We start from the raw sequence: 23,798 nt of genomic DNA, 5'->3' as shown, positions 1-23,798 counted from the left end.
CTCTGTATTAGACTCTGCATTAGTCTCTGTATTAGACTCTGAATGTCTCTGCGTTAGTCTCTGCATTAGCCTCTGTATTACTCTCTGTATTAGACTCTGCATTAGTCTCTGCATTAGTTCCTGCATTACTGTCTGCATTAGTCTCTGCATTAGCCTCTGCATTATTCCCTGCATTAGCCTCTGCATTAGTCTCTGCATTAGTCTCTGCATTAGCCTCTGCATTATTCCCTGCATTAGCCTCTGTATTAGTCTCTGCATTAGTCTCTGCATTCGGCTCTGCATTCGCCTCTGGATTACTCTCTGCATTAGTCTCTGCATTAGTTCCTGTATTAGATTCTGCATTAGTCTCTGCATTAGCCTCTGTATTAGTCTCTGCATTAGTCTCTGCATTAATCTCTGCATTAGATCTCTGTATGTCTCTGCGTTGGTCTCTGCATTAGCCTCTGTATTACTCTCTGTATTAGACTCTGCATTAGTCTCAGTATTAGACTCTGTATTAGTTTCTTTACTAGCCTCTGCATTAGACGCTGCATTGGACTCTGCATTAGTCCCTGCATTAGATTCTGCATTATTCCATGCATTAGTCTCTGTATTAGCCTCTGCAGTAGTCTATGCATTAGTCCCTCCATTAGACTCTGCATTAGTCTCTGTATTAGACTCTGCATTAGTCTCTGTATTAGACTCTGAATGTCTCTGCGTTAGTCTCTGCATTAGCCTCTGTATTACTCTCTGTATTAGACTCTGCATTAGTCTCTGCATTAGTTCCTGCATTACTGTCTGCATTAGTCTCTGCATTAGCCTCTGTTTTACTGTCTGCATTAGACTCTGCATTCGTCTCAGTATAAGACTCTGAACGTCTCTGCATTAGCCTCTGTATTAGCCTCTGCATTAAATGCTGCATTAGATGCTGCATTTGACTTTGCATTGGTTCCTGCATTAGACTCTGCATTATTCCCTGCATTAGTCTCTGTATTAGCCTCTGTAGTGGCCTCTGCATTAGACTCTGCATTAGTCTCTGCATTAATCTCTGTATTAATCTTTGTATTAGCCTCTGCATTAGATGCTGCATTAGACTCTGCATTATTCCCTGCATTAGACTCTGTATTAGTCTCTGTATTAGCCACTGCATTAATCTCTGCATTTGTCTCTGCATTAGACACTGCATTAGATGCTGTATTAGTCCCTGCATTAGTCTCTGTGTTAGTCTCTGCATTAGCCTCTGCATTATTCCCTGCATTAGCCTCTGTATTACTCTCTGTATTAGCCTCTGCATTAGTCTCTGCATTATTCCCTGCATTAGTCTCTGTATTAGCCTCTGCGTTACACTCTGTATTAGTCTCTGCGTTACGCTCTGTATTAGTCTCTGCATTAGTCTCTGTCTTAGCCACTGCATTAATCTCTGCATTTGTCTCTGCATTAGTCGCTGCATTAGTCCCTGCATTAGTCTCTGCATTATTCCCTGCATTAGTCTCTGTGTTAGTCTCTGTATTAGTCTCTGCATTAGTCCCTGCATTAGACTCTGCATTAGACTCTGATTAGTCCCTGCATTAGCTTCTGCATTACTCTCTAGTCTATGCATTAGTCCTTGTGTTATTCTCTGCAATAGTCCCTGCACTTGTCTCTGCATTAGTCTCTGAGTTAGTCCCTGCTTTAGCCTCTGCTTTAGCCTCTGTGTTAGTCTCTGCAATCGTCTCTGCATTAGCCTATATATTAGTCTATGTATTAGTCGGTGCATTAGTCTCTGCATTAGCCTCTGTTTTAACTTCTGCATTAGTCTCTGCATTAGCTCTATACAACAACAGCTCTATACAACAACCACAACAACAGCATTTATCGCCCATCCCGAATTTCCCAGAGGGCAGTTCAAAGGCAGCCAGTTAAGGATAGCAGTTGCCTTCCCTCAAGGACATTAATGAACCAGATGGATTTTTCTGACAATTGACAATGGATTCATGGTGACCATCAGACTCTTAATTATAGGTTATTTTAGTGAATTCAAATTCCACCATCTGCTGTAGCAGGATTTGAACCCCATTTGGAGAACATTTCCTGGATCCCTGGATTAATAGTCCAGTGATAACATCACTAGACCTCCCCTAATATGTGTAGATGTAGCTGAATTCTTTAAAATGTGTAATTCACGTCTTGTCCATTGAGGGTGGCATGGTGGCTCAGTGGTTAGCACTGCTGCCTCACAGCACCAGGGTTCCAGATTCGATTCCACCCTTGGGCGACTGTCTGTGTGGAGTTTGTACATCCTCCCCGTGTCTGCGTGAGTTTCCTCCGGATGCTCTGGTTTCCTCACACACTCCAAGGATGTACAAGTTAGGTGAAGAGGCCATGCTAAATTGCCCATAATTTTCAGAGATGTGTAGGTTATGGGAAAGGTCAAAGTAATAGGGTAAGGGCGGGGTTGTCTTCGGAGGATCAGTGTGGACTTGTTGGCCTGTTCCCACACTGCAGGGATTCTATGTCTAGGTGACGGGAGTTTACCTCACCATGTCATCAGCAAAAACCAGCATGTGGTAATCAGCAGGAGCTGTTCCCAAAGGAATGTTCACTCAAGATCAGGCAGTATTCCGATAATGAGTACATATCTCCAACTTAAATTAGGATAGACTTATCTTCTCTCTAGCTAAGATCTATCAAGCTAGTAACGTCCTGTATCCTTTGAAAAAGTTAAAACAAAATAAAGTTTCAACCTGATTTCAACACAGAAGTTATGATATACAGAGTCATAGAGATGTACAGCACGGAAACAGACCCTTCGCTCCAATTTGTCCATGCCAACCAGATATTCCAACTCACTTTAGTCCCATTTGCCAGCATTTGGCCCATATCCCTCTGAACATTTCCTATTCATATACCCATCCAGATGGCTTTTAAATGCTGCAGTTGTACCAGCCTTCACCACATCCTCTGGCAGCTGATTCCATATCCCAGCACCCTCTGTGTGAAAAAGTTGCCCCTTAGGTCCCTTTTACATCATTCTCCTCTCACCCTAAACCTATGCCCTCTAGTGTTGGACTTCCCCAACAAAGGAAAAAGACCTTGTCTATTTATCCTATCCATGCCCCTCATGACTTTATAAACCTCTATAAGGTCACCCCTCAGCCTCCGACACTACTGCAAAGGAAAGGTTCCATACAGGCCTGAAAGTAAATATGGCAGTCAGAAGTCTTCTTTGTAGCTTAAAGGGAACATTTATCGTATGCAACTCTGCTCTCCCTCCTATTGCAAGCATGTTGGAAAACTTGAAAGGGTTTAGAAATATTTATTTGGATGTTGCCAGGGTAGGAGGATTTGAGTTATAGGAAGAGGCTGAATAGGCTGGGGCTGTTTTCCCTGGAGCATCTGAGACTGAGAGGTGACCTTATAGAGGTTTATAAAATCATGAGGGGCATGGATATGGTAAATGTATAAGGTCTTTTTCCTTTGTTGAAGGGGTCCAAACTAGAAGGCATAGGGTTAGGGTGAGAGGCGAAAGATTTAAAAGGTACTTAAAGAGCAACATTTTCACTCAGAGGGTGGTGAGTATATGGAATGAGCTGCCAGAGGAAGTGGTGGAGGCTGGTACAATTGCAACATTTAAAAGGCATCTGGATGGGTATATGAATAGGAAGGGTTTGGAGGGATATGGGTGAAGTGCTAGCAAATGGGATTAGATTGGGTTGGGATATTTGGTTGGCATGGACGGGTTGGACCGAAGGGTCTGTTTCCATGGAAACTCAGTATGGAACAGGAAGATGGTCACCTCCAAACACTGTGCTGAAATACATAACAGCACTGGGGTTAGGCTGGCCATCTAAAACTACCCGACATATGCACATCAGATGCATAAGGGTTTGACAGAAACATGATCCTTCTGCAGAGAACAGCTGTTTTGTTTTACCTATTCTGTGGGTACTGTACATGGTGCAGTGCTATGGCAACGTTCCCATAGTCTTACTCATTAGACAGGGGCAGCTGGTGGTGGTTTAACTGAAGGTCGCCACACCTCAGGTGAGGGAGAAGTTGAGAAGGAAAGTCCTACAGTCAGTGCAGGAATCAAACCCATGCTGTTGGCATCACAGTCCATTGTAAAACAGCTGCCCAGCCAACTGAGCTAACATGGTACACTGAGGCGTGAGTAGAACAAGGAGAAATTGCAAATCTGTAGGATTTTAAAAACAAGCGTCCTGGTTCTAAAAAGCATCATCTGGTCATTGCAGACCAAAGAACACTCAATATGGCACTAAATCTGCTTGGCAGACATTCAAATCTGAGCTGTTTCCTTCTGAACAGGAAGCAAAGGCCCACAGATGATTGCTGGACATGGGGCACACTAACACTGCTCCATTTGAGGACAGTCCTACAGGAAATCTCAGCTTTCACATCCAGCTGCATTTTAATTGAGCGACTCCATCATTTCTGTCATTGTGCTGGCTTTCAGGCTCATTCTCCTGATTGCACCTGGTATCCTACTCTGTCCCATACATCAAGAGCCTGTTCATTTCCACTTGTAACTTCACTGACTTTGGTCACTTGCCAAAGTTGTAACTTTTGTGAATCCTCATTTTCCAAAACTAACTTTCTCTCCCAGCTCCAGTCCCACACCAGGTCCTAGCTCCCAGCCTGCCGTATTTTCACCATCCCTCCAGACCTCCCACTCTCTGAGGATGAAAGATCAGTCCTCAGCAGAGACCTCACCTTCATTCCCCTACGCTCTCGGTATAACGAGATCAACACACGGTGAGACATCAAACAATTCTTCCATTGCCTTCGCCTCCGCGCCTACTTCTTCAACCAGGATTCTCGCCCACCCTCTGACGACCCCTTCTCCCGCCTCCAACACACCCCATCCACCTGGACACCCCGTGCTGGCCTCTTACCTGCCCTCGATTTCTTCATTGCCAACTGCCGCCGCGACATTAACCGCCTCAACCTCTCCACCACCTCACCCACTCCAACCTCTCACCCTCGGAACATGCAGCCCTCCACTCCCTCCATTCCAACCCCAACTTCACTATCAAACCAGCAGACAAGGGAGGCGCGGTAGTAGTTTAGCGCACCGACCTTTGCACTGCTGAGGCTAAACGCCAGCTCGCGGACACCTCCTCCTACTGCCCCCTTGACTGACCCCACCTCCCACCACCAAACCATCATCTCCCAGACCATCCATAACCTCATCACCTCAGGGAATCTCCCATCCACCGCCTCCAACCTCATAGTCCCACAACCCCGCACCGCCCGTTTCTACCTCCTGTCCAAAATCCACAAACCTGACTGCCCCGGCCGACCCATTGTCTCAGCCTGCTCCTGCCCCACCGAACTCATCTCCGCGTACCTCGACATGGTTCTGTCCCCCTTAGTCCAAGAACTCCCCACCTATGTTCGGGACACCACCCACGCCCTCCACCTCCTCCATGATTTTCGCTTCCCTGGTCCCCAGTGCCTTACCTTCACCATGGACATCCAGTCCCTGTACACCTCCATCCCCCATCACGAAGGACTCAAAGCCCTCCGCTTCTTCCTTTCCCACCGTACCAACCAGTACCCTTCCACTGACACCCTCCTTCGACTGACTGAACTGGTCCTCACCCTGAACAACTTCTCTTTTCAATCCTCCCACTTCCTCCAAACCAAAGGAGTAGCCATCGGCACCCGCATGGGCCCCAGCTATGCCTGCCTCTTCGTAGGAAATATGGAACAGTCCATCTTCCACAACTACACTGGCACCACCCCCCACCTTTTACTCCACTTCATTGATGACTGTATCGGCGCTGCCTCGTGCTCCCACGAGGAGGTTGAACAGTTCATCCACTTTACCAACACCTTCTGCCCCGACCTCATTTTACTGGACCGTCTCAGACTCCTCCCTCCCCTTCCTAGACCTTTCCATTTCTATCTCGGGCGACCGAATTAACACGGACATTTACTCCCACAGCTACCTAGACTACACCTCCTCCCACCCTGTCCTCTGTAAAAACGCCATCCCATATTCCCATTTCCTTCGTCTCTGACGCATCTGCTCCCAGGATGACCAGTTCCAATACCGTACAACCCAGATGCCCTCCTTCTTCAAAGACCGCAATTTCCCCCCAGACATGGTTGACGATGCTCTCCACCGCATCTCTTCCACTTCCCGTTCCTCCACCCTTAAGCCCCACCCCTCCAATCGCCACCAGGACAGAACCCCACTGGTTCTCACCTACCATCCCACCAACCTCCATATACATCGTATCATCCACCATCATTTCAGCCACCTCCAAACAGACCCCACCACCAGGGATATATTTCCCTCTCCTATCAGCGTTCCGAAAAGACCACTCCCTCTGTGACTCCCTCGTCAGGTCCACACCCCCCACCAACCCAACCTCCATTCCCGGCACCATCCCCTGCAACCGCAAGAAATGCAAAACTTGCGCCCACACCTCCCCCCTTACTTCCCTCCAAGGCCCCAAGGGATCCTTCCATATCCACCACAAATTCACCTGCACCTCCACACACATCATTTACTGCATCCGCTGCACCCAATGTGGCCTCTTCTATAATGGAGAGACAGGTCGCCTACGTGTGGAACGTTTCAGAGAACATCTCTGGGACACCTGGACCAACCAACCCAACTGCCCCATGGCTCAACACTTCAACTCCCCCTCCCACTCTACCAAAGACATGCAGGTCCTTTGACTCTTCCATCGCCAGACCATAGCAACACAATGGCCGGAGGAAGAGCACCTTATCTTCCACCTAGGAACCCTCCAACCACAAGGGATGAACTCAGATTTCTCCAGTTTCCTCATTTCCCCTCCCCCCACCTTGTCTCAGTCAAATCACTCGAACTCAGCACCGCCTTTCTAACCTGCAATCTTCTTCCTGACCTCTCCGCCCCCACCCCACTCCGGCCTATCACCCTCACCTTGACCTCCTTCCACCCTTCGCATTTCCAACGCCCCTCCCCCAAGTCCCTCCCTACCTTTTATCTTAGCCTGCTGGGCACACTTTCCTCATTTCTGAAGAAGGGCTCATGCCCGAAACATCGATTCTCCTGCTCCTTGGATGCTGCCTGACCTGCTGCACTTTTCCAACAACACATTTTCAGCCCTTTCATTTCATCCAACTTTAATTTCATCCAACTTTAATTTAAAAAGAAAGCAAAGACTTGGCACTTTCCTGCACTGTGTGTCCATTTTATCCAACAATGGTTTCTATCTGCTCCAAGTTAGAAAGATCTTTGGCAAGACCAAAGCAGAGCTTGCTTTGCCTGTTGAACAGGAATTAGCTTTGAACATAGTCAGTCAGAAGAGCTGTGTGTGTGTCTTCACTGCATTGCAAAAGAAGTTCCTTTATCATTGTATTGTGACCAGAGTTTGTTAGTTCCCAAACATAGCCAGATCCATTCACAGACTCAATAAAAGGGATGGAATTGTGCATGTAGGTTTGCTCACTGAGCTGGAAGGTTTATTTCCAGACGTTTCGTCACCATACTAGGTAACATCTTCAGTGGGCCTCCGGGCAAAGCCATGTTGATAATTCCTGCTTTCTATTTATATGTTTGGGTTTCTTTGGGTTGGTGATGTCATTTCCTGTGGTGACATCAACCCCCACTTTGACTGGGACCACACAGTTATCCAAGGACAAGCCAAACAGAGACATGCACGAGAATTCCTCGAAGCATGGTATTCCAACCAGAACTCTATCAACAAACACATCAAGTTAGGCCTGATCTACCACCCACTGAGAAAAAAGAACAGGAAATGACATCACCACAGGAAATGACATCACAACAGAAAACGACGTTGAAAGAAATAGATGGACAGAGTAATTTTGTTAAAGGTGAGAGATTAGGAAGTCCAAAGATTGAGTGATCTGAGTGTCCTTAAAATGAGGCACTCAATGCTAACATAGAACTACAGCAAGCAATTAGTAAAGCAAACAGCATGTTGGCAATCATTTCAGGAGTAGGCCATTCAGCCCCTCAAGCCAGCGCTGACAGTCAGTAAGATGATGGTTGATCCTCTACCTGAACTCCAGTTCCCAATTTTCTCTTTATGTCCTTTGATATTTTCATATCTAAACATCTACCATCTCTTTCTTGAAGACACTCAGTGACCCAACCTTCACAAGTTTGAGAATCCCAAAGGATCTCCTCCCTTTGAGTGAAGAAGTGTTTCCATAACTCAGTCCAAAAGGGGTTACCCTGTTACCTGACACTATAACCGCTGTCCAAGACTCCCCCAACCAGGGGGAACATCTCCCCACATCCAATCTGCCTAGCTCTGTTAGAGTTTTGAACATTTCAGTCAGATCCTCTCTCACTTTTCTAAACTCTAGTGAATAGAGTTCCTGCTGAACCAATCTCTCCTTATAGATTATCTGACCATCCCAAACTCAACCTAGTGAAATCTGCAGCACACCCTCTATGGTAAGTATACCTTCTCTCAAGTGAGGAGGCAAAAACCAAATGCAATACTCAAGGTGTGGTCTCATCAAGGCCCTGCATAACTGGAGTAAGACAATTTCAAGAGTGTTTCAGTATGTAAGGAAACATTTCTTGCTGTGGTTGTATAATGAATTGATGAGCTGAAAATGTGTTGCTGGTCAGGCAGCATCCAAGGAACAGGAGATTCGACGTTTCGGGCATAAGCCCTTCTTCAGGAATGAGGAAAGTGTGTCCACCACCGACCCTCTGAAGAGAACCTACTCAGACCCATTTCCCTCTGACTAATGCACCTAACACTATGGGAAATTTAGCATGGCCAATTCACCTAACCTGCACATTTTTGGACTGTGGGAGGAAACCAGAGCACCCGGAGGAAACCCACGCAGACAAAGGGAGAATGTACAAACTCCACACAGACAGTCACCCTAGCTGGAATTGAATCTGGGACCCTGGTGCTGTGAAACAGCAGTGTTAACCACTGAACCACCCTGCATTTAGATTCTAGCAAAAGGGAACTTATTTGCTCAAACGTTGATGAGCCTTTGGAATTCTCTGCTCCAAGAGGTTGTGGAAGCTCAGTGATTGACAATCTACAGGACAGAAAATCAATAGATTTCCAGAAACTAATGATATCCAGGAATATGCAGATAGTGTAGGAGAGTGGTGTTGGAATTGATGGAGCCGGCTGAGAGCATTGAATCCCCTGGTCCTCTTTCAATGTCCCTATCTTGAGAGAACTGGCTAAGCGTCATCACTAAAACAGATCATCTATTTATTGTCACACTGCTGTTTGTAGAAACATGCTGTGCATGCATCTCAAAAGTATCTCATTTATAACAAAGCACTTTAAGATGTCCCATGAAGGTGAAAAGTGTGATATGAATTGAGATTTCAGTTTCTGTAATTATCTAACACTGTATTGGATCAGCCATGTCCTATTGAAAGACAGAATAGTATTCAAGGGGCCAAATGGCCTACTCCTGTTCCTACACATATGGCCTGGCTGTCTTATTCAAGAAATATTTCCCCATTCTTGGAAACTCAAATCCTAAGTTCTGTGTTGTTCAGTCATTCGGTGAAAACAAAATAAAGAACTGTGGATGTTGGAGATCTGAAACAAAAACCAGAAATCCCTGGAGAAACTCAGCGGGTCTGACAACATCAGCGGGGAGAGAAACTGAGTTGCTGTTGAATCCAGTGACCCTTCTTCAGGACACCTTCAGTCGTTGGATAAGCAGAGTCGACAGCGTTAATCCCACAGTGTTGAAAAGTTGGCATCGTTCAATGTTTAGCCATTAATTGAATGTCATTGTTTGTCAGTTGTGAAGCTGTATTCACAAGAGGAGTGCACAGGTAGCTGAGAAACAGTAATCCCGTGGAAGCACAGAGCTCCTTACTGTTTTCTGCTGTTGACAGACAGACACTGAGCTGGGAGGTTTACCAAAGCTGTAAAAGATCAGAAAGAAGGCATTTGGGTTTATGAAACCTTTAATCAGCTGCTTTGTCAGCTTAATTAGCAAGGAGTAAAGGGTGGTGGTGGATCGTTAAAATCATGTTTTAATTACTGTTTATACTCAAGTAAAAGTCGATCTCATATAAAAGTCAACCCCTTATTTTTGGCCAAAAGATCTGGAATTTTCCATATATCTTGTGTAAAAGTCAACCCTAGTTCTTCACAGCTAACAGATCAACATTTGAGTCAAGGTATTACCTTGTACATAAATGTTATGATAAAGAAATGAATTTCTTTGTCATGGTATTATGTGTTTTGATGTAGATTTCACACCAATTTGGCATCAGGTCAGAGTCAGGTAGCGGCTCAGCTCAGCTCAGCTCCCCTGCGGCACTCCTGGAATACTGTCAGATTACCGTGATTCATTGTATTTCTTTCCTTTATTTGTTTAGGGATTGATTGGAGTTCTGCTAATGATATGGTGTTTTGGCCTGTAGCATCAATTTCAGCTCCTCAAAAGTAGAATCCATGTAATAGCTGACACCATAAATTTAACCTGAAAAGTAATCTCAAAAGTTTGACGATTCCGTGAGTATATACAGTAACTGGTGTATTTTCATGAGCATACCCATAGCTTGAGCACGAGGTCATGGTTGAAGCATCAGTTTTTGGAAATAAACCATTGTATGGGGACCTGGAGCCAATGGTTTTCATTCCCAGATGCTTGATGGTATGGGAAGAAATGAACAAAGAGGAGAGGAGTGGGGGTTGGACTGGACTGTGGCAGCCACTTGAAATTGCTTTGCACTTCTATAAGAATGATCTCTGATCTCACCTCCACCTTTCTGCCCAACATCCCTATCCCCTCATATGTCCAGACAACAACACTCTCCCAACCGGAGGTTTGAACATTCAGCCCCTGACATGTGAACTGTATCAGGGTCAGCAGCTTGGCTGGGTTTATGTCAATGTGCCTGGTTTACAAGGGGTCAAAGCCTCCAGGTTTTTTTCCCAGATCAGTGGATCTGTACCCATCCCTCTCCCCTCCTATTGTTGGTGTACTTGCCAGTTAGCTCAGTTAGCTGATTGATGATGCCAACAGTTAGGGCTCATTCCTGCAGTGGCTGAGATCACAGTGAAAGTCCTGCCGTCTCAATCTCACCCCTTCCTGTTGTAAGGCAACCCTCTGGACAAGTTCGTCACTAGTTGTCTCTCTCTTTGACAAGACAGTGAGATGATGGTGGCTTCACCTTTATCAACTGTGAGCCTATATCAGCAGGTCAGAGAAAGTGAGGACTGCTGACCCTGGAGAGCCAGAGTCAAAAAGGTGTGGTGCTGGAAAAGCACAGCAGTTCAGGCAGCATCCAAGGAGCAGGAGAGTCAACATGTCTAGCATACACCCTTAATTGAAGAGCTTATTCAAAATGTTGATTTTCCTGCTCCTTGGATGCTGCCTGACTGATGGTGCTTTTCTAGCTCCTTTTTGACTCTGTCAATGTGACCAGTCAATACTCGGTCATACTTAGTTCAGGACTGTCCTGAAGTAGAGTAATGATGAACTGTATTCCTCAAATTGGTTAAAATGCAAATCGGGAAAAAGTGAGGACTGCAGTTGCTGGAGATCAGAGCTGAAAAATGTGTTGCTGGAAAAGCACAGCAGGTCAGGCAGCATCCAAGGAGCAGGAGAATCGACATTTCGGGCATAAGCCCTTCTTCAGGATTCCTGATGCCCGAAACATTGATTCTCCTGCTCCTTGGATGCTGCTTGACCTGCTGCGCTTTTCCAGCAACACATTTTTCAGTTAAAATGCAAATCCCAAAGAGAAACAAGCATCAGTGGGTCAAATTCCCAGAACTTTCTACAGACTAGCATTGTGAGAGCATATAAAATCACAAGAACTGGTCAATGTTGTCCCATTGTTTAAGAAGGGTACCAGGGATAATCTGGGAAATTACAGTCCTGTGAGTCTCACATCGGTGGTAGGGGAATTATTGGAAAAGATTCTGAGGGACAAGGTCTATACGCATTTAGAAGCAAAAAGACAAATTTGTGATAGACTGCACGATTTTGTGATGGGGAGGTCACTAACTTGATTGAGTTTTTTTTGAGGAGATAACTAAGATGATTCATGAGGGAAAAGTGATTAATGTTGTCTCCATGGACTTCAGCAAAGCCTTTGACAAAGTCTCTCAAGGCAAACTGGTACAAAAGGTGAAGTCACAGGGTATCGGGGTGAGCTGGCCAGATGGATACAGAACTGGCTCAGTCGTAGGAGGAGGGTAGCAATAGAAGGATGCTTTTTGGATTGGAGAGTTGTGACTAGTGGTGTTCCACAGGGATCAGTGTTGGGAGCTCTGCTGTTCATGGTCTACATAAATGATTTGGAGGAAAACGTAGCTGATCTAATTAGTAAATTTGTGGATGATACAAAGATTGGTGGAGTTGTGGAAAGGGAGGAGGATTGTCAAAGGATACAGCAGGACATAGATCAGTTGGAGGCATGGGCAGAGAAATGGCAGATTAATCTGGACAAATGTGAGGTGATGTAAGGAAAGTCAAGTACAGGTGGAAATTATACAGTGAATGGCAGAACCCTTAGGAGTATTGATGTGCAGAGGGATCTGGGTGTGCAGGTCCACAGATCACTGAAGGTGACAGTGCAGGTAGATAAGGGAGTTAAAAAAGCCCAATGGCATTGAGTTTAAGGATAGACAAATTATGCTGCAGATTTATGGAACTTCAGTCAGGCCACAGTTGGGATATTGCGTACACTACCAGAAGGATGTGATAGTTTGGAGAGAAAAGGTTACAGAAAAGGTTTAACAGGACATTGCCTGGTACTGGGATTTTTAGTTATGCAGAAAGTTTGGATAGACTGGATTTGTTTTCACTGGAATGCAGGAGGTTGAGGGGCAACTTGATAGAAGTTTATAAGATTGCGAATGGCATGGATAGAGTGAAAATTGTGAGGCTTTTTCCCAGGGTGGAGGGATCAATTACTGAGGGACACGGGTTCAAGGTGTGAGTGGGGATGTTTAGAAGAGAGATGTGAGGAAAGTTTTTCACACAGAGGGTGGTGAGTGCCTGGAACGTGCGGCCAGAGGAGGGGGTGGGGACAGACTCAATAGCAGCTTTCAATGAACATCCGGACAAATACAGGAATAGGAAGGGAATAGAGGGATAAGGATCCTTGTAAGTGAGGGCAGTTTTACTATCAAAGGCGCAGGCTTGGAGGGCCGAAGGGCCTGATTCTGTGCTGTATTGTTCTCTGTCGGTTGTCTGCTTGGTAAATAGTTTAAGCGCTGGACATCTTTTAAAGCTGTATGTTTCATCTTCATCGAAGAAACAAATTAATTAAATTGACCTGTATGATCCAATTTTAGTTTTAAAATGTTTTTATAGTTTTAAGCAGCATGGCTTTGTGCAGGAAAGCCTTTGTCTCACAAGCTGCAATGATTCACGAGAGCACCTTCTTTTTGATGGAGAGTAGAGAAATTTTAAAAATTACCAGAAATTCTCAAATCCAACATTGAACATGAGATACCCAACCTGTGAGCATGCTTGTGTCTGTAAAGAATGCTTTAAGGATTTGGAAGTTTGCTACTTTTCATTAAAAGAAAGCTGTGAGTGTTAATAAACAAATAATAAACAAATTCTACAAGGGATGGGTTTAAATTATGTACAAGGTTAAAGCCTGCCATCTCATGCTGTGATTTATGCAGTAGTTACCCAGTGGGTTTGTTGTAGTCTTGCACATGTATCCTCTAACGTGCATGAGCAGTTCTGTTGACCGCACTGAAGACTGCCCAGCTTCTGTCCTGACGTGATGGTGTGGCAGCACAATGTCAGGGTCTCCCTACGCTTTCAAATGAAATGCTTTCGTTTTGGAATGTTCATCGTCAAATTGCTGCAATGTTGTGGTCCCATTTTAAAGTGCTGTCATGCTGCTGAAACAGGCCACACTGTCTTCACTTGGAATGTTAGAGCAATGCAACACCAGCTTCCCAGCTGTTTGCAATTCTCTTTGAAGTTGAATCCTGAATTTTCAGGAGCAGTGAGACACAATGTGAGACACACCGGCAGCACCTTATTAATGTTACCTGATGATGTGGAAATGAGGAACCCTGCAACCCTCAGACAGACAGCAGCGATTGTCATGGTGTTTGTCTGTGATGTTTCGAATATATTTTTGAAAAGCACTTTGTAAGAACAGCAAATACGCCACTTCAGAATGTTAGGTTTTCCTTAAAAAAAATCTACTTTTAATTGAAATGCGATTCGTGCACAGCAACAGACATTTTTGTCGGGTCTTGGCCGTTTTAATAAATACAGTGATGGTTAAAGCCGCAAAACAACCAGGATAAGCTTTGACAAATGCAATACACTGTATCACAGCATTAGGCACAATACCACACGCTTGATTATTGGCACAGGGTGGTGGTTCAACACAAATCCATTATAAAGTTCACCTATGCAGCGTCCATTTAAAAAAAATCTGAAGACAGATTATTTCTTTTTACTGTTATAAAACAGGATTGAATGATTTTATTAGCTATATAATAAAAGATAAGGTCACTGACATTTGGCCATACAGCTGCAGTCTGCAATCACTTGGTGAGCTCAGTTGGCTGGATGGCTGGTTTGTGATGCAGAGTGTTATCGACAGCACACATTCAATTCCTGCACTTAGCTGGAGCTCACTGTGAGGGTCCCCCTTCCCAAACCTCTTCCTTGGTTCAACCTACACTTGACAGTTTGGATTAAATGGGGAATTCAGGTTGAACTAATTAACACAAAAGTAAGATCATGGTGCCGAAGTTGACTGGAATCAGGTTCCAAAATTGAGTTGTAGATAACTTTATCAGAAAGTAGGAGGGGTTTTGCCATTTCTATTCAGACTATGAAATTGGTCTGTCACTTTTAAGGAACATGGAAGGAAAGGGTCATTGCATTGTTTGGTGTTTAATTTACAAACCGTAAAGATGCTAGTTGGATTCCTGCTTCATTGTCTCCTTGCAATCCGACTGCTGCTATATTTCTCATGACTAAGCATGGACTTGCTGCTGAAGTGAACCTTCAACATTTAAACCACTGACAAAGAAGAGCTCACAGGAGAATGTGGACTGGCCTGGTTTGAGGAATGCATGCTTCCAAATAAGCTAACACATTCTAATTTTGAAAGATGACACATCTAAATTTTATCCACATCCAAAAATGATGTGCGACATTTTCTTTCCAACGTCTTTTGAAGACAGAAGTTCTCAGATAATTTACCTCCCTTTGTTTTTATTACATTTCATTGCTTTAACTTTGTGCACTTCCCAAAGTATTGAAGCACACCAATAAATATCACATCAGTGTGACCTGAAGTATTTTTATTTGCAATGTCTTCATTTTTCTTTCTTTGCACAATTTGGAAGTACTTGGTTCTGGTCCATTCCCAGTGATATGGATGACACTGGAATCCATTGCATGGGGTAATTATTACATCCACACCCAGCATTTCCTGTGCCACTATTCCATTTAATCCATAACCTGGGGGTTAAAGAGCTTCCTGCAGTACTTGTGTGTTCTGATGTTTCCTGAATTGATTCAGAGCAGTGGTTAGTTCCAACTTCAGCATCACATGAATCAGATTGGAATTTTTCAGTCTTTTGAAGTATCAGACAGTTTGTTATGCCAACTCAGGCTTTGGAATATCTAAATCTCACTAACGTTATATTGAATTTTGCAGGTATTTTGATACACCCTCAGTAATAAATGTTTTTAAGTACTTACAATGTTCACTGTGTCAAATTGATAAATACAGCGTATGTGCTTTCAAGCTTCATTTATTATTAATAACGTCATACGGATATGATGCACTTTGAGTAACTTTATAAGGTGACCAGAGTTTGATTGATAATGGGGGCTCAGTTTTTAAAAATTAGTATGAGCTGGACTGGGGATCACAAACATTGCATTTAATGCTACGGATTCCAGGATGTTACCTCAAAACTGAGCTGGATACAATTTTGTCTGGGGACAAATTAAGTTTAAAGAGCAAATGTGGGAAATTCAAATTTCGAAAACAGATCAGCCATGACTCAATGGACTGACAGAGAGAGCTGAGGGGCTAAAGGGTCCTAGCTTTATGCTTTTCTGCTCAGCATGTGGAGTGAAATTTGTGCAATAATGCATTTTCATACCATTGATTATGGAGAGATTAATTGGCTGTGCAAGTGTCATTATTTCTTTTTGATTTTGTTGGTTACATTCACCTTGGCCTTTTTGACCTCAGAATTTCTCTGACCCCAAGCCATGTTCACTAAAACAGCTTGTTGTGTTTAGAATTTAGCTCCGATTACAATTGGCAATGTCCATTGAGCCAGAGAAGAGAAAATCACATCTCAGCAAGTTCCGATCTGGTTCATGATGTTGGTGTTTGATAAAATCCTTTGGAAGGGAATTTGTATTTCATATTTGGGGTGGGAGGTGGGATTGTCAGACTACACACAGGTGCTGCGTGAGAGAGCAAGTTGATTTTCTCTTTTGTACTAGTGAATTTGAAGATTAAAAGACTAGCTGCCACACTGTGGGAAAGAGGCTGCAGTTTTTGGGTTAAGCAAAATAGGGTCTCTGCAGAAGCTAACACTGCCATCAACGTAAGATTTAATTTAATGTCTCTAAAGTTCTGCCTCAGGAGAATTGCGTTGTGTTGGGTCTTTCATGACCAGTGGGCAATGGCACAGTGGTCCACTTGTACCTGAGCAGCGGGTGTCAGAATGGGGCCTGTCTAAGGTCACCTGCAGTGTCTCGCCAGGGTTTGAGCACCTGCAATTTCCGGCCAATCCGAACACAATGCGCACCATCTGCACTCCCATCTCCGATTGGTTGTGGGAGAGAAAGAATCTTCTCATTAGCAGCAGACTGTGCTGATTCCCACATCTGACTGATGCCCAGGGAGGAATGAACCAATGTGAATGCTCTTCTCTCTCTCTGTGCTGACAGACTGCAGCAGTATGGCAACAGGATCAACTTCCCTCCAATATTAGCAAAACAGTCAAGACAATGGCAGAAAAATTCCTGATGTGTTACGGTTGTCCTCAAATGCTTTGCACATTTCAAAGATATAAGTTACAGTAATACAAAAGGTATGATTTATTACCATAGCTGTGTGCATTTTCATTTTTTTTATTAACAGATTCAAATTCTCATATAAAAGTACATATAACCTTTTTAACAGATTTAAAATGACTATAGATCAGCTGATTCAATTAGACATATCGTGCAGTTTTTTACATTTCTCCTCTCTGTGAACTCTACGTGCAATCTCACTCATGTCCAGATTTACTACATTTCACACTGTGTCTGGACACTGCCTTGGACCAACCAGTTTCAACTCATTATTTTATATAATGAGGCAGTTTATCACCACGAGCACATGAGGAATGGGTACAGACTGCGTACATCCAGGTAATGGATGTTCCTCATGTTCTAAGACAGAACAGAATCTGATTTTAAATCAGGAGTTTATTTAGGTCAATTAAGCACAAGTTTAAGTCAGGTAACCGGAGTTTGCACAACCTCGTTTTGTAGAGGATGGGAATGCATGATGGGTAACTAAAATGATACTTTGCGAAGATAAAAGTGACATGAGGAGAACTCTCATCTACATCATTTGTGCTTGAGATGGCAGCTTCAATATCTCCCATTTCTGTCAGCTGCGCACAGATCCAAAACTTGAGGTGGTGATATGTGCGACAGAAACAAAAATTACTGGAGAAACTCAGTAGGTCTGGGAGCATCTGTGGAGAGAGAAGCAGTTAAAGTTTTGAGTCTAGTGTCCCTCCTTCTGAAGGGTCGCTGGACCTGAAACACTAACCCTCTGCACAGATGCTGCTCGCTGTGCTGAGTGTCCCCAGCAATTACGGTTTTGTTTCAGATTTTCATTTCTTTGTTTTATCTCAGTGTTTTGTGAGAGGGTGCTGACAATGTGAGGATTAAATACTATCCTGGATAAGCAGCAAGCACCCTCATTTTAAATTAAAATAGAAGGCTTCCCTGACTTTTCTTTAAACCATTGAGAAAGATCATTGTGAGGAAAAAACACAGTCTTAAATAACAGCTATCCAAACCTTGAATATCTGAATTGACTGACGAGTTGAAGAATTGGGTCAAGTTCTACATTTTCACTTTTGCTAAAGGATACACAGGTTGAATGTAAGCCTTCTCTTTACTAGTGCTGACTGACCTACCACATAGCTTGAACATATCTTAGTACAACTTCATTAGACACCTGAAGCCAGAAGTCCAAGAACAGAAACTGCTGGAAAAGCTCAGCAGGTCTGGCAGCATCTGTGAAGAAAAATCAGAATTAGCGTTTCAGGTCTGGTGGCCCTTGCTTAGAACAGTTCTGAGGAAGGGTCACTGACCCAAAATGTTAACTCTGATGTTTCTTCACAGATGCTGCCAGAGCTGCTGAGCTTTTCCAGAAATTTCCATTTTGGTTTTTGAATTACAGCAGTTCTTTCAGCTTTTAAACCTAGCTGTGAGTGGAAACGATTCAATGCCTGCAGTAAGTTGTGTTTTGAAATACCAGAGCACTTTAATGAATAATCCACAGACCATTCCATGTGGTGTCTTCTTGGTCAGAAATAAAGCTGATCATTTCAGATTCTGAAGGGAATCGATAAGATAGAAACAGGGAGACTGTTTCCACTGGCGGGTGAAACTGGAACTAGGGGAAAAGCCTCAGAATAAGGGGGAGCAGATTTAGGACTGAGCTGAGGGGGAATTTTTCACCCAGAGGGTTGTGAATCTGTGGAATTCTCTGCCCAGGGAAGTGGTTGATGCTATCTCGCTGAATGTTTTTAAGGCAAAGATAGATTTTTGAACACTGAAGGAATTAAGGGCTACAGTAAGGGTGGGTGGAGCTGAGGCCATGATCCAATTGAACAGCGGAGCAGGCTCGGGGGACAGATGGCCTACACCTGCTCCCGGTTCTTATGTAATTCCATTTCTGATCCTCTCAGAAACTGACATAGGAATCTGCCAATGATAATGTCACGTGTTCCATTAACAACCCAGTTCTTATAATTAGCTTGCCAATTAGTTTCCTTTTGATAAGTTGATGCTAGTTTATTTTATTGCTGCCTATTACTCTGTGGGATACTAAGGTATGAAAGCTAAACGTGATCTGAATTTCTTTTAGATGGTGCTAATCATCACAGGAATTGAGCTTTGACAAAGGGTCAGTTAGACTCGAAACATCAGCTCTTTTCTCTCCTTACAGGTGCTGCTAGACCTGCTGAGATTTTCTAGCATTTTCTTTTTTGATCACAGGAATTATTGCCTCCACTCAACTAGCATATGAGAAGAATGTCAGAGTTGGGCTTTAAATGCTTATGCCAATGTCCCGAGTCTGAATTTCTAAAGCCAGATTGGTTTCATAGTGATTCCCATTTCTAAACTAGCATCTATGCTATAATTACAATTTAATGTTCAAACATGTAGTAAAAACTTAAGGCTAAAATAGATAGATTCTTGATCCAAAGGGGAGTCAAGCATTATGGGTAAAGGGCAGGAAAGTGGACATGAGGAATATCTGATCAACCATGATTGTACTGAATAGTGGAACAGGATTGAGGGGCCGAATGGCCTACTCCTGTTTCTATTTCTTATGGCCTTAAGCATTTGGCTCCAACTTCTGACAATTAAAGTATTACTGCTGTATTTTAAAGATCGTTATTTTCTGACTCAAATTCCAAAGAAACACATTCTGCTGAATCATGACAGCTGAACTAGTAACCCCAAGGTTTTGTACATCTCTATCATCTCAGTTTTTATTAAAAAAGAGTCTAATTCTGTGAACTGATCTATAATGTAACCAATACTTTCTAACTGTACAATATGCAACTGGAACAAGAAAACCAAGCACACCAATGGTGTACAGTTGGTGCAGTTTCTTGCTAGCATGCAGCATATTACAGTACGTTCTGGTTAAAAGGTAATACTTTATTGAGGAGTGTTGTCATTCAGAAGTGTTGGTGTGCTGTGTTCACCCAACACAGCGAGGGTATACACCTGGCAGATTCAGAGTGTGGTCAGGAAAGTTGGGAATGAGCTGGCACCAAGCCAGGGATTACAGAGAAAGTATCTGGGAGCTGTCCACAAAGTGTTGGTGGTTGGAGCAGCTGGTACCTGGTTGAGATCGGTATGTCAGTAATTAAAGGACCTACATCCGACAGTCAGCAACTTATGTTGTCAATTGAATCAGGCAGTATGTACAAATGGGAGGACCAGGCACTGTCAGTGTGACTCACTTCATAAACCTGTAATTTGCATGATGCTTTGGATTTTTCTTTAGTGAGGGGGAAGAAGGGAGTTGGAGACTATATTAATGATTAGGAAACATCAAAGAACCATACAACATGGGAGGAGATTGTTCTGGCCATCACGCTGTTTGATCGAGCTATCCAATTAGTCCTCCCTCCTGATCATTCCCTCCAGCCCTGCATTATTTTATCTTCTTAAATAATTCAATTCTAACTCCCCGTTGAAAGTTAACGGAGTTAACTTATTGAAGTTAAACCCAGCACTCCTTCAGGCAGTGCATTCTGGACCTAGCGTAGCTTTCTGAGTGAAATGAAAGTGGTTCTTTTGGTCAATTACCTACAACCCATGCTTACTGCCCTCCCTGCAGTTTGTCTTTTGTACTCGGGCAAGACTCTCAGGGGTCAAGCTCAGGGATTGGCAACGCGCTCTCCATAAATCGCCAAGGAGATAGCGAGAATGTATTCTGTCCAATAGTGTACCTTTCACAAGTACATGTGCTCTTTTGTGTCACTATATTACCTCTTACATTGAATGTACTGTACATATTTTTTAGGACCTAACCACCACATTCTCTTGTTCAATTTACAATAATTTTTTTTCTTTTTTTTGATAAAGGAATAGAAAAGAGATTTTTTTTATCCAAATAGTTACAATAAGCAATCTGTGTCATTACCATCCACATGCACAGTTTTAAAGCTAAAACCTTGTGTGTTGTAGGATAGAAAAGTCGAACTCCAATGTGGATTCAGCAGGTCCCAGTGTTAAACATAGCTTGGAATCTCTTTTGTGCTCTCGCTTTCAGTGACTGTTGGATTGTTTCCTGTAATATCAAAAAAAAGGTTTAAATAAAGGTCAGAGTACAGTTTAATGTTTGTAATTTGAGATTGCACCTAAGTTTGCTGATTATGACAAGATGGGTGATAGCACCCAAGAATGGATGCTTTTGCCAATTTTTATCCCCAGTGTTTCGCTGTCTGTAACCTGTCCCTCACTAAGACCCCCACACCCATCACTATTGCTCTTCCTGGTCTGCATTGATTCCTGTCTCTCAATCCTTCCAATTTTAAAACCTCACCTTTTCATTTCAGACCTCGCAATGTCTCACCCATTTTCCTTTGATTCCTCATTCACTCCTAATCCATCCTTAGATTCTCTGGTTCTCCAAGTCCAGCTACGGCTGTGAACTGCTGCCCTTTACCCTGTCAGCAGTGGTGCTGTCTTCAGTAACCTAGGCCCAAACTTCTGCATTAATTCCATCAAACCTCCTTTCCTTTGGAAATGAATGAGAAATGCCACTTCTAGTGAAGATTTTGATGACCACTACCGTTCCTTCCTTAGAGACAATTCTTTTCCTGCATTAAAGATACTCTGGCATTGTATCATAATCACGCAAAACCAAATCAGTTGTCACATCCAACAGTTGTACGAGTAGAGATTCCTTCAGCCTATTTCATCTTAACACCAAATACACACCCATACCTATGGCATCTTCACCTCACCTTTTAAAACCAGCTGAATGAGACTATTAGGCACGAATGTGTGCCAAGATCTTGTCAGCTTTTATGCCATGCTTTTGAAAGTAGATGAATTCATTCAATATCCGAGCTTGATGAGTGACAGTGAGAGGATGCTATATTCCCATTAGTCTGGGCTGGATTCGAATCCACTTCTGCAGCTGTTGATCCATTACTTTGGGTTTCTTACATTGAGAAGTGGACCAAACTTTGTCTTCCATTTTGTTTTTGTGGATTTAACATTGGCTTAATTGAGAAGCAAGAGTTACTCCGGCACAGTGCAGACAGAGTGAGACATTAAACTGAGATCTCAGCTGCCCTCCATGGCTCTATTTCAGAGAGGTTCTGGGGAGTCCTCCACACCAGCATTGATTCTTCAGTCAGCACCAGGCACCATGTATTAATTGTCTGTGAGATATCACTGCACATAAATTGGCTCCCATGTTTTCTGGTATTACAATAGCAAGTCCACATTGCAAGTATTTAATTGGAACAGCCTGATGTACAACATAAATGCAAGAATCTCCTTTCTTCTGGTGTTTTTACTTTGATAGCTTGATCCATATGACGTCTCCAGGTACTACGTAGCTCATCAATGCTGATTGATGCTAAGGCATTTAATTTGAACAAGCAAGAGTTACTGAGTTTTTCTTCAATGATTAAATCATAATTACGTCTAGAAGAAATATAAAAGCATATTTTAAAAGTAGCTGTTGAGATTATTGACAGCTCAATTGGGAAAATATGGCACTTCATTTATTTTGGTCAATGTTGAAATAGCTGTGTTGCTAAAAAGCACTTAACCAATCACACACATCAAATGCATTTAAGAGCAGGAGTTCCCTGTGAGTTATTGTACTTCTGTAGTTTTATGGTTGATAATTGTGCCATTGTGAAATCAGGAGTAGAAATGATCAGAATTAACTTAATAACAACACACAATGAGGCGAAACCCATTGCATTTTAAGCACTATTAGTCATCTGATTTAAAAGTGGTGTCTGGAGAACTATTTTTGGGAAGAACAGTAGGTTAACCAATCATCAGGAAATTGAAATATCTGGAATTTGCTTGACTAGTTTACCCATTTTGATTGAAATGGATATTTAAATAAGTACATGAATAATGTTTTGGAGGGATATGGGCCAAGCACAGGTAGGTGGGACTCGTTCAATTTCGGGTTATGGTCAGCATGGACTGATTGGACCAAAGAGCCTGTTTTCATGCTGTATCACACTGACTCTATGAAAGTCAGGGTCTAGATGACTAAAGATTGGTAACACCCCAAAGCTGTGAATTTTGTAATTCAGAAATTTCCAGAGATTCGGGCTGGGTTCTATGGGACACTTCACTGCGGGTGGTTTGATAAATATTAATAAATATCCAAAGAAGCTATAATTGTGAGGAAAGTTAAAGTGAAACAATTGGAGTATTGAGAAAAAATAAATTTAGTGCAGCAAATGAGCCCTGGGGTGATTAGAAACTGTTTTACATTTGTTTTAATATTTCAGAAGGGTTGGCAAAGCTTATTGAAGCATTGAGTGGTGTAAGCACTGAATGGCAGCTGATAGGAAATGGAGCAACTGAGAAAAGAACATGTCAATCAATCAATCCCTTTGCATGCTAAAGCCTCAGTCAGCTTGCTGTCTATATAAAAGACAAAAGAAATATATTAGCAGAGATCATGCGTGACTTTTAAACAGTTCAAGAAACCTCTCTACTGAAAACAAACTCTCTCCAATTCTACTTTGTGATGGATTAACATGAAGGAGTAACTTGCATCCCATTTCTCAGTGTATTCTTGTTTGAACCTTTGAAGAATCTCCTCCGGATGGTTTGCCATGTTAATGTTACATGGAAATGCAAGTTGTTGTTGTGTTTCCTTCTCAGGCCAACGGGGATTAGACTGGAACACAGCAAGATCCCATTGGAGAATACGTGCTCAAAGAAAGAATAATGAAATAGATCCCAGAAGTTCCATTTGTTCACTAAGTTTTAAACTTCAAGCTTGATCTACATTTAATTCTTTGATTTGCTCCCATCATTGGTGCTAAATCATTTGCCCTCTACTCTCATTTCATCATCTCCAGACA

At 42.9% G+C, this 23,798-nt stretch overlaps 1 protein-coding gene across 1 annotated transcript in view; it reads right to left on the bottom strand.

The window, feature by feature from the left end:
• Positions 1-20,909: 20,909 nt before the first annotated feature.
• LOC132826396 (VPS10 domain-containing receptor SorCS1-like) overlaps positions 20,910-23,798 on the bottom strand; it is an 815,604-nt gene continuing 812,715 nt past the window's right edge. Inside the window, exon 28 of the mRNA XM_060842288.1 lies at positions 20,910-21,013. Within this exon, the coding sequence (XP_060698271.1) occupies positions 20,955-21,013 (59 nt within the window). The 3' untranslated portion in view covers positions 20,910-20,954. The remainder of the gene's footprint in view (positions 21,014-23,798) is intronic.

This window comes from Hemiscyllium ocellatum, chromosome 22 (genome assembly GCF_020745735.1).
Source record: "Hemiscyllium ocellatum isolate sHemOce1 chromosome 22, sHemOce1.pat.X.cur, whole genome shotgun sequence".
Taxonomy (NCBI): domain Eukaryota; kingdom Metazoa; phylum Chordata; class Chondrichthyes; order Orectolobiformes; family Hemiscylliidae; genus Hemiscyllium; species Hemiscyllium ocellatum.
This window is presented reverse-complemented; position numbering and strand designations above follow the sequence as displayed.